Source organism: Leiobunum rupestre, chromosome 7, assembly GCF_980474605.1.
Source record: "Leiobunum rupestre chromosome 7, qqLeiRupe1.1.hap1, whole genome shotgun sequence".
Classification (NCBI taxonomy): Eukaryota; Metazoa; Arthropoda; class Arachnida; order Opiliones; family Sclerosomatidae; genus Leiobunum; species Leiobunum rupestre.
Genome location: NC_143390.1, coordinates 30,664,738 through 30,676,805, shown reverse-complemented (window position 1 = coordinate 30,676,805; position 12,068 = coordinate 30,664,738). Strand labels below are relative to the sequence as shown.

The 12,068-nt window shown below is 37.0% G+C and overlaps 1 protein-coding gene and 1 long non-coding RNA gene across 17 annotated transcripts in view; one reads left to right on the top strand and one right to left on the bottom strand.

Annotated features, from left to right (window-relative positions):
* The window catches only part of shot (dystonin-like protein short stop), a 141,646-nt gene that overhangs the window by 62,807 nt on the left and 66,771 nt on the right, over positions 1–12,068 (bottom strand). For 11 of the 16 annotated variants that reach the window (XM_090180926.1, XM_090180937.1, XM_090180938.1 and 8 more), the window contains exons 3-5: positions 5,135–5,152; positions 3,581–3,634; positions 425–514 (exon numbers count right to left, since the gene is read on the bottom strand). In XM_090180926.1, the coding sequence (XP_090037052.1) occupies positions 425–514; positions 3,581–3,634; positions 5,135–5,152 (162 nt within the window). The remainder of the gene's footprint in view (positions 1–424; positions 515–3,580; positions 3,635–5,134; positions 5,153–12,068) is intronic. The other 5 variants (XM_090180933.1, XM_090180927.1, XM_090180932.1 and 2 more) reach the window with 2 other exon arrangements.
* LOC149936030 (uncharacterized) overlaps positions 1–12,068 on the top strand; it is a 37,884-nt gene that overhangs the window by 8,195 nt on the left and 17,621 nt on the right. The window lies entirely within an intron of this gene.

Below are 12,068 nucleotides of genomic sequence, written 5' to 3'. Positions count from 1 at the left end.
GAGCCTCCTATCTTAATTTATTTTAGTAGTCACTGACCACCGGGGGTAAAAAGGGGGGTATAAAAACAAGAAGGACAGCCAACATTTCGCTTTACCTGTCAGAATTAAAATAGGAGTTTATTATCACTTGAGTTACATGTGATATTTTTTTAAATGGGATTGATGAATGATGAATGATGAATTTATGATACGATATATTCGAAATTATTTATAAACAAATAGGTAAATTTTTCACTAGTCAAATTGATTAGTGAGCCCCCAGATTTCGATTAATTTTAGTAGTCAGAGCATTTATTTTAGTAGTCAAATGCCGTGGCAGTGACTAGTCCAACTTTGATTCCAAGCCCTTTCAAAGCCACTGCTCCAACTGGATTTTGTATGGGAAACATCAACGATGTTATCAGAGAAATGAAGGTCAACTTACCAAAAGTTGGGTGGATAGAACTTCCAAAAGGGAAATAAGGTTGTGTCCATCTCGGAGATCCTCGAAAAGGTCATCCACATGTTTATTCGCCTACGCAAATAAATTAAATTGTCGAATTAAAAAACAAGCAAAAAACGCGGTCTTCTTTTAGTAAGATACGAATCACGCAGACACACAGCCAAATAAAGTAACATTCCCTGAAATCGCTCTTACGATTATAATCAGATAAAGAACGTGTTGTAAACTACGTAATCTTAAGCGTTGGTGCAACGTGAATATAAAATATATGCAATATAAAATTTACTTAAAAGGCCTAGGATTTCTTCTGCCAGTTTTCCTTTAAGTTTTCTTCCCGCCGCGCAAATATCCTGGTGGTAGGCCAACGTGTTTCTGCGGTTGGCCTACTACCAGGATATTTGCGCGGCGGGAAGAAAACTTAAAGGAAAACTGGCAGAAGAAATCCTAGGCCTTTAACTAAACTTGGTTGGCTTAGTTAAAATTAATTTCGTGTGTCTATACTACGATAATAAACATGCGTAATTCAATGTATAATTTATATACATAATATACATACAGATATGTATAAAATAATATAAATTGAGACTACCGCGTACAATATCTACGTAGCAAATCGTGACAAGTCTAAATTTAAGCTGCGAGCGAAATAGCAAATAAAAAAGGTGTTTTCAAAAGCGGCTATGATGATGGCCAAACATCATTTGACGCGGAGAAAAATGTTTCTAAGTTATAATTTGTTTCTGTACAACCCCAAAACTTCACAAAAGGGTTCGAACTGAAACACATAATTCGCTCCAGAAATTATGATAAAAAAAGATAATAACCGCAATTAAGCGTAACCTAAGGCAGGTCCAATATGGTATTTAGAAGATTACATAATTTCCATTTTCAAACCATATATTCAAATGAAAAAGCTAAGGGGGCTACTTAGATATACGCTTAATGATATGATAGTCGGGATACATACATCCGTACACTCTTAAAGGGGAGGCTTGGAGATGGGGGGTAATATTATGGACAAAAAAAATTCATGTCATACCTTTTTCTTTTATTTTGGTTATTTGATTATATTTCCAAATACGGAATGCCGCCGCAGGGGATAATAACAAAGAGAAGAAATTACATCGAAGATAATTTATCGCCAAGTATATAAGCTTCAATTAAAAGTTAGCACTATCGAAACATTAAAAACGACAAAAAACAGAAATCGAAGGAAACATTTCGAGCAGTAAGCGGTTAGATGATATATCTAATCTAAGGAAAATTTAGTTCAGTTTATTTATAACGTGGTTTTTAAAAGGAACTTTATCATACTTAATTTTGGGAACGTCGGTAAAATTACAACTATATTGTAATATGTTTCCGTTATAAAAACAGTTTTATATTATTGTGATAATTTAGGGAGGGAATAATTGGGTATTATTTTACCGGGTTGTAAATTGAGCAGTTCAGTTCGGTTCGGTGGATCTCATCTTTTTATTTATTTTATTTATATTTAGACTTTTTTACCGAATCGTACGCTATTGGTAAGATGGTCTAGTCTCTTAATACTGTCAAACTACGAAACCGATTTGGAGTTGGCCGCTGACCAGCTAAAAATCCAAATAGCCTTGAGATGGTGTGAAATGAAACTCGTGAGTTACTTTGAAGTTTTCCTAAACACCCAACTCCATCTATCGGAGTTCTCCGCAACTAAAAATCCGAAATTAAGAATAACGCTCGAAGAATAAGGTAAAAGTAGTTCAACGAACCCCAAAACTTTAAAAGGCGGACCTATTTAATAAATAAAAACTGGGGAGATAAAAAAAGCAATTAAAAATTGACGGCTATTACTTGTAATTACCGTAAACTGATTTTAAAAATTTACATTCGTAATATATCAGAATATAAGACCGTAAAAAGCGGAGAAATAATTTTTTCACTGGCGTTGTATGCCCGCCGGAATCGCGTGTCAAAATTAACCCTGCTATGTAATTAAAAACTTTATAAAATTCCGTCTCCCGTATTTAAGAAAATGAAAAATACAGGAAAAATATATACTAGAGGGAAGGCTAAGAAGTTAAAACATTGCGAAATAGGTTAAGTATATGAAAGCGTAAAAAAAAACCCCGAACCTCTCCTAGTCGTAAAGAGTGATATTCAAATTGAACCCAATTGAAACTGCTCCGCTCCTTAGCTAGGAAATCGTTTAATCTGAATAACGCGAACGAGGTGGTTTCCGCGAGGTTTTGTTGCCGTACGTTAAGAAAGCGCGATGGAAAGTGGGGGATAATACGATATGTAATTGCCAATGGGCGGCTTCATACAAAAGAGACGTTTCCTGATTAAATCCTCATTCGGGGAATTTAAGCGATGAAAGAAATGTCAAGAAAGGGAGACCTAAGATAAATAAACAAGCGACCGCCTTTGAACAAACATTTACATAGTAGAGGATGCGGATAGCTTGGTTAAACTTAAAACAAGGGAGCAGTAATTGTACAATTAAATTTATCAACAAATATTAAAATTATACTAACTTTTTTACGGTATCAATTCAATTTTGAGTTACCTTCGTTTTTTCGTAGTTTTTTTTTTATAAATTTAATAACCTAGATTGAAATTTTATTTAAGTATGTCATACGCATTTATGGGTACACGTTTATGAGTGACGCAATTTATGGGTCGTTAAGATTTTATACCACTGTAATTATTCCTCCCTAAATCGCTAACAAAATATTAGATGGAGACACTGTCTTGGGCAAATTAACCGCGAAAATAGCAAGTGGGTAGAAAACAGTGGGCGATAACCCTTTTTTTTTTCGTTTCCTTAACTGGGGTGTCATTGGTTTTACCGTACGTTACTGAAAAGGTAATTAACGTGGTGACGTAGGAAACCACAAAAACGCAATCTTAACTGCCTAAAAAGGAATTGAAAAAATACGTCAGCATACGAAATTATACACGCTTAATTTAGAGAGCCATAATAAAAACACAGACAGATCCAAAAAACAACATCAAAAATGCCAGGGTGTGAACAACATCGACATGCGTAAATAACGTATAATAGTGAGTGCGTGTATAAGAAGCGCGTCTTAGATATAAATATAAAGACTACATCATATGAATTAGGCTGGAGGGTTGTTAAATGAAGAAACTTACAAGGGGGGAGCAGTTAGGTCTACAAGATTGGCAAACATGGAGGCAAGTCAGTGCCTGCAAAAATAAACGGTTATGGCGATGTTATCAAACACCATCCCCTTCCAAAAGGTTAATTCAAATTTCCAAAGGATAAAGATCACTTAAACTAGTAAAATATGCGTGCATCTATTACTTTTCCCGAAGCAAACACCAAAATCAATTTTCAAATATTATTTAACCCTGTTAATTGTTTCTATAAGTAAATTTGCGTACAATGCGTTTGACCTGAAGTCATTTCTGGGCAAATATGATTAAAACTGACCGGGCGCGTGTATTGCCGAGATTAACCTGACATTACCTAAATATTAGAGTTATTTTCTGTCCCCCTTATTTTCTACATTTACATTTCATATTTTCTCTATTGGAAATGATTAAATTTACACCTACCAACCCGTCTATCAAAGACACCGCCGCCTTTATTGTATTGAAAGGACAAATAAAATAACTCTAAGTCACGCCATTTTTTCTCTTTTCAATTCAACGTCAATACGCCAAAAAAAAACTCCCCCTCAGTAAAAATTCCTTAACTAATCCGAAACTTTCAATCATAATCGAATCGCATAAACTTTACTATCTCCGTAGCCCTAACGCTAGCTATCAACAGATGGTCGAATAGAGCAATAATATTTCATTTGATAATAGCGAGTTACTTCGATAATAGACGACAGATAGCGTGCCGCTGATATAGAAAAAAAATGCTTAATAGAATTTTAATAGAATTTCTTTTTACGTGCCCGCTTATTTTCGATCTGATACGCAGTCTATTTTTAATTTAATGAAACTGAATTTGGGTAATCGTTTCTATTTCGAGAATATTAATTTTCTAGCGATGTCGAAAAAATTTATATCTTTTTACTTTAAAAAAAACTGGTTCTTCATTAAGCTTAGCGCGGGTAAAAAAGGAAAGTTTATATTATTTATGTTATAAGCTCGTTTAAGTGTAGAAAACATTTTAAAATTAATGACTAGTTGATAGAAGAGTTTATAAGCACGTAGTTTAATGGGACGGTTAGAGCGTATTAATCAATATTATAAAGCTACATTTGAAATGGGTGTTTCTTTTTACAAGAAAACGACTTATCGTTGGAGGTCTATATTAGCTAAGCTTCTTATGAACTAAGCGTTTTTCACTTAAATCACGTCTAATTACTGAGAAATCCCATTTCTAATCAACACCACTATCACTCACCATTCGGCAAATCGCACTTATTTCGCCAGTTATACTACCTTTCTTTTTAAGTTACGTAGAAAACAGCGACAATAATCTACTTCAATTTAATGACAATCGAAAAATTAACATAAATCTATTAATTCATGCGAAGAAATTGGATAAAAAAATCCGTATTTATCTAAAAAACTACTCGGGTGGTTCCGCTTACGCTATAGTCGTTATAGCTAGTGCAATTTATAGGTTATCCATAATAATATGCTAAATCGTCAAACATGCTCCTAATTTTATTTTGAAATGGGGGTAAAAAGTGAGTAACCACATCTATCCACGAAAAGCTCACCAACCTCAATGTACCTCCAATGCTGCGCCAAAGACAACAAAGAGCGGCGAATAAAAAAGAAAGAAGAGTAAGAGAACAAGAAATCAGAATAAATTAAATACACCATCACCACAGAAACACTTTTACAACACAAGTACTTCACAACACCAATTACCAACTCAAAATATATTGAAAAAGAGCAAACTTTTGGGGGAAAATTAAATTATGGTCAGATTCAAATAATATTTACATATTTAGTCTTAAGGAAAGGACTTACTTTAAACACTCACTACAAAAAGTTAGTTTCCCCGCACCGCCATCTATCGGCTTTAAAATTAACTATTACGGTGGTACTTTCACAACATAGGTCACTAAGGTAAGTCCTAGCCCCCTTTTACGTCCACTGCGCACGCGCCGGATAGTATTGAGACTCGCTAATTAGTTTTAGGTTCCAAAAAGGTTATTTTTAAGCATTTTGAAAAGTAATTTATTCCATAATGGTTAGATCTAACTATTGAATTTTTGCTAAAAAATAGGCTCTTAAAAACACTGTGTAGCGCCTAAATCAAATACAAATTGAAATAGGCCTAAAATTTAAGTTGGCAGAAACCAAAAAAATAAAAGGCAAAGTGGGCGAGATAATAAGAAATTCGTAATTTAAGCACGGCTATCACTTTTATTTGACCAAAACCCACTTTGAATTTTCCAGTTAATTTATATTAAATGGTGTCTTTTAAAGACAATGGTTTGAACTCGAACGCAAACAGATATTTCCCACGAAATGGCCCAAAAGTGGGGGGCCACCCACCGTGCCCTATCGCGCGATTAAAATATCTATAAAAAACCTCGAACAATTCTTCCGAGAAAGGATTTAAAGGGGCAGAATACACAATTTTACTCTTCGATCTGACGCCAAAGCGGCAAATTGAGAGAAAGGGTTCAATTTTTCTTAGTGAGCCGACAGCTCCCGTTACAATCCGTGGAGATCAACTTTACCCATTCGGTACGTTTAGAGGCAACTATTAGGTGGCTGAGGTCAATCGGGGTAAAGAGTACGGAGGATGAAAGAACGATAAATCAGGGAAAATCGAAGAAGCTTAAGAAGGTGTAAGAAAAAAGGTAAGCGAACAGGTGCCCATCGAACACCTGCCGTGAACTTCAGCTTCTAGAAGGGGTTTTCGAAAGTCACGACCCGCGGCCAATGGTTACGCCACGAGGACACCCACCGGCGCGAGGGGTAACGCGTATTTCGCAATGTTCGCGATTCGTTGCGTTCTACAAATTAAAAAAATCATACGGATTGAAAGGGGAATGTTAGCCGAGAGTGGAGTTTGATAATGGACGCGTTAACTTAACCTCATCCCCTCTTTTCGAGGGATTGTAGACTTATTGAAAACAATATTAAGCGTATACGTGGCTCGATTGCAAAAGGATGAAACTAATTCTAGCTTTACATAATGTACGACTAGAAGTTCTTAAAAACCCAAGGGAAATTACACTTTTGGGTAAAGAAAGGGTCAGAATCATTTATTATAAGCCACTTATGGCAATCCAATCGGATGAGGTACTGCTATTCAACGATTCGTCTTGGGAAACTTGCAAATATAAATGAGCCGGGTATCAGGCGATGAACATCGAGATATTAACCATTTCTCTAAAGGTATTTTTCTAATAGCTCCGAAAGTTCGAACGGTTATATTAAAATATTTGCACAAAACCTATCAGAAACCCCCTATTAAATATAAACACGGTGTTTTTTTTTTTAATAATTCCCACGGGCGAAAGAAACATTTGATGTTCGTAATCTATACAAAAGCGCCCAAGATAAATGGTTCGAATTCACGCAATTTTGTTAGTTCTCAAGGGCCGCTGCTCATCGTCGATTTTATCGCGTTTATAGCTCGTGCATTTTATAACGTAAAACGGCGCGATTTTTCTTCGATAATTTGCCATTTTTAGGATCGATAGTCGATCATTTTCTTTCTTTTTCGGTTCTTGTCTTTGAGCGGCCACACCCTTCCTTCCTTCCTAAGAGCTCTTTTCGGCGTCTTCGCCGATGAGGATACTAAAACGCTAATGCCGACATCACGTATTACACTCTCCCATAAGAGCCACTTCAATCGATCCGAAAACGATGTCCCAGTTTTCTTAGCGCTCTCTCCCCCAAATTTCCCACCTGACAAAAACGAAAAGGGGCCTCGATTATTAGTTTTTAATTAAAAATCCGGGGAGTTTGTGTTTACATTCAACTTATTGTGAATCTGACAGTTGGGATGGAAGTTTCATTAAATTTAAAAAAGAAATACGGTCGACTTAAAGACGCCCAGCCCTATAGAGATATGTTTTTGACGTTTTCCAAGGAGGGAAATGTCACCCACAAAGAAAGGGGCAAAGCTGTAATTATGGAAATTGTTGAGAAGATGACGCGGGATCGGATGTCAAGGTGAAGAAGAACCACATTTTTTAAGAATCCCTGGGAATCCGTCTTACGGCGTAAAATTGAGGATCACGACATCCAGCCTGTCATAGTCACTGATTGAGCTTTGATGATAATATATACCATACTTTTCAGACAGTGGCGTAGCTGAGAACTCAGAGGCCCCCCCGCAAAAATCTCAATGTGGCCCCCTTTTTAATTTTTTTTATGGTTAGCGGGGCCCCCCTCCGAAGCTCGAGGCCCCCCCCCCGCACTGTGGGCCCTGCGGACCATCAGCTACGCCACTGTTTTCAGACTTAGGGGCGTTTTTTAGCACTTATCTCAACCCGAGGGACAGGTCACTTCCTTGATTAACGACGCACCCCTCGAAAGATTAAATCCGATTAAATCGTGATTATTTTGATTAAATTCAATTTAATCACGATTATGTTGATAAAATCACGTTTAATCATGATTAGAATGTTTAAATCTTATTAAATCCTGATTGAAACGATTAAATCGTGATTAGTATGATTAAATCGTGATTAGTATGATTAAATCGCGATTAGAAATTAGAACGAGAATCAAACAATTGCGATAGAACCATCAATATTAATTAATATTAAATTATCGTACATAAGTTTTGATAAAAACTCGATGATTAAATCGTGATTAAAATGATTAAATCGTGATTAAAATGATTAAATCGTGATTAAAATGATTAAATCGTGATTAAAATGATTAAATCGTGATTAGATTTTCTAATCTTGATTACCCTGCTTTAATCATTTTATTATGATTAAGACGCACCCAAAATGGAAGTGACCTGCCCCTCGTCCCAACCCACCTCACGGTCTGCCACTATGCTCCTCCCTTTGAATGCCAATCAAATCGGCTCAGTATTTCATTGGTTCCCTGAAACTGACGTCTTCCGACGCCCAAATATTTGAAGGTGACCTTTGTCCTCCCTTCTTAGACCATGGTACCCGTCTCAAAATAGTCCTTCTCCCAAAATATAAACAAATCATTCTCGCTATTCTATTAGGACATTACTTACTATACAACGTACGAATCGCTGCCAGCGCCACCACGTCATACGCGGATTAATTAGGAAGCTATTACAACGCGAAAAATAAGTAATAAAAAATACCATCGACACGGCATTCGAACGAAAACAAACACGACGAATAATTCTGTCGTAAAATACGCCTACAAACGAATTTAGATTATCCATCAACGATTAAAACCGCTATTGTTGTCGACGATGAGATTTTAACTGAGAGTAAGGTCTAACATATTTTGTTTAGACACGAAGATTGTAATTCGTACACTTCCCTCCCGCGATATTACGCCCGAAATTCATAACAGAAGCGAGTTGCCGACTGAAGACTATATAATCAGTTTCATTTAAAAAAATAATTCGCTAATTTTTTTAAGAATTGGAATACGATATCACGATTTTTAAAGAGGGAAAATATTTAGACAAAAAGTGAAAATAAATAATAGGGTTAAAAATGAAATATGTATCAAAACAACAGACCAAAATAAAGGGAAAATATGAAAGTTGACCTTAATGAAAGGGAGTTGACAAGCTAAAATAAATCTTTTTAAACATTTTGCAAAAACGGCCGCGAGATTTGTACAATTACTCTGGGCAAAACGTGTAATTAGGCCGTTGAAATGCGTAGGATTTATTCCGCTAGTTTGTACTTAATTACTAATTAAACAAGACGGTTAATTCGTAGTTAGTAAACGTTTACACGATGGAGACTAGGGTCTCGTTTGTAATTGGAATGAGAAAGAGGGTTAAAATGATCCAAATCTGTCTAAAAACTACTATTAAGTAGTTGAAATTTTAGAAACCTTGGAAATAGTTCGTCGCAACGCGGATAGATGGCGCCCCGTTTTACAATTGTCTCGAGTAGCCAATAGCGCGTAGGTGTTTGGAGAAAACGTGAGAGGAGAGAGGATCAACAGATTTTTAGAATGTTGTTCGCGCGTTTTGGCAACAATCGGAAAATTCATACCGAATTAATTAAATTCGAATGAATGGGGAGGAAAGGGGGCGTAACTTTGTAAACGCCAACTCTGATTGGTGGTTCGCAAAACGCGTGTACACAGTCCCCGTACGAAAGTAAATTATATGTTGGATTTAATATTGTAAATCGTACATTTAGTGACCGATTATTAGACAACGCGTTGCAAATTCCGCCTACTCAGGCAGTACAAACAAGTGGGCGTAGTCACCTTCCCAATTACATAACAACCAGTTTTCAAAACACATTTTAAAATAATTATTGAAATTTTGGGATTTTACAACTTCGTTTTCGTCGTGATATTATAATTATTAAATAATCCAGGGTTTTGGGCAGAAAATTTATTTTTTATACAAACATGTATTTCGGGGGTACGTTACGCCGGTGTATTTCTGGCTAAGCCAGGGAAAGGGAACAAGAAGTTCGCCCAATATTAATTAATTACAGGGATAAAATCATTTTTATAAAATTACCTATAAAAAAACATTTAAAAAATATACAATAATTATAATCAGCTAAGCTAATACCAAAAATAAATAATATTATGTTAGTAATATTATTTATTTTTTGCTAATACCGAAGGCACCACAATAGGCCTAAGTCAACTAGCGACTTGTAAAGCCAATTACCAGGGGTTAGAATGCGTAGGGTGGTGGTGGTAAGCCCTTCGTGGCACCTAGGAGCCACAAACACGAGGAGAACGCAGCTAGCCTTTAAACACGCTAACACAGTGTTGTGTACAAATTTCATTGGACGAACCTTTACGCTGAACGTTTTACGGGAGGGGGAAGACAATTTCCGAATTTTCCCCTTCCGACGGCAGCAGGCGCTAAAGCGTCTAACCAATGAAAAATGTACGCAAGAAAATGCACGGCGTATGACGGGTGGCGTTCTCCTTGTGTGGGGTGCTGTGTTTATTGCTCCTATCTGGCACTTACTATTACCGTTAACCTCAGAATTTATCCACTATCTTATTTTAGATTTAGAATCTTAATCAGACAGTCAACGAAACCCACAACATAGGCCGACTGTAACTGAAGACGCGTCATGGTTACGCAAAGGCTACAGTCGGACGTCCATAATTAAAGGCGAAGAGTGCTCGTGAATGATTTCCTTCGCGGAGGCCATTCATCGGCGCCTCATGCCGGCAGAAGTACCATAACTAGCGGCGCATAATAAACGCAGTCGGATCTCCCATTCCGAAGAGATAAAAATGAGAAGCAAATTTCTCCCGCCTGCGGTTTTATTTATCGGCGACCTCCAAAGGTCAACTAGCGACGGAAAAAAATGACGCCTTCCCTACTCGCTCACTGCCTCTCGCGGAGTTTTGTCTTAAGGTAGAGAAAGGTCTCACCTTTGTAATTAAGAATTCGACGAAACCGCTTAATTTAACACCTTTGCCGGTAGTAAGGTTGGAGGAGGGTGGTTAATTTTTCGGCTGGTGGCTTTCTCTTTGCCCTTAACGATCGAACACGATACGCTACCGATCATACGGAAAATTTTTCATTTTATACCCTCCCATTTCGGCAGAAAAATAACATGTTTACATCCGCCTAAGGAAAGGATAAAATACGTATATATATTCTAATATATGCTAATAAAGAAATCATTAAGTTCAATTTGAAAATTTATCAAATTCCCTCGCGAATTGGATAGTAGCGTGTTAGGAATATTTAATTTGAATCGTTATTTTTTTAAAGAGTACGAGATCGTGTTTAATATAATGACACCATTTTCCGCTTCTAAAGTTCTAATATTTAAATAAGAGTAATTATTCGCGCTTTCAAAAGCAAATATTGTATCGCGCCGTAAGTAAATTGTGTTTAGCGTTATAGCGTTAACCGTTCTACCGAAAATTATGACATTAAAATAAAATTACCGTATAGATGAAGGGTGAGCCGTAAAAATATGACGGTACAAAAATAAAATTCAGTCAGATTCCACGTCGGAGTGAAAACTAGTTTTGCATTTAAATATCATTAGGCGGGCGTAGGTTGCTTCTCCAACAACGAATTTACGTGTTTGTAGCCACCGTTTTCTTGTAAACGCGATTCGCCACGATCTCTCTCTCTCTCTTAAATCCATTAGGCTCTTCAGCATTCAGATTCACTCGGGGAGATACGAAGGGACGAGGCCAAATCACGGCTAATGAGGGACACGATGCCATATTTAACGCGCACGCCAACACCATTACATTTTATACAAAACAAGCAGAGACAAGTTCGAAGTTTGTACCAAGTATGTATTCGGGTTAACAGAGAATGTGCGGACAATTCTCTTCATTCCCGAAAGAAAAACCATGCCCCTTAGACGAAGACTAAGGGCCGAAGACTAAGGGCCGAAGACTAAGGGCCGAAGACTAAGGGCCGAAGACTAAGGGCCGAAGACTAAGGGCCGAAGACTAAGGGCCGAAGACTAAGGGCCGAAGACTAAGGGCCGAAGACTAAGGGCCGAAGACACTCTGGTACTGTCTGGTATCACGAAAACAGAGTATAGTCGAGGTCACA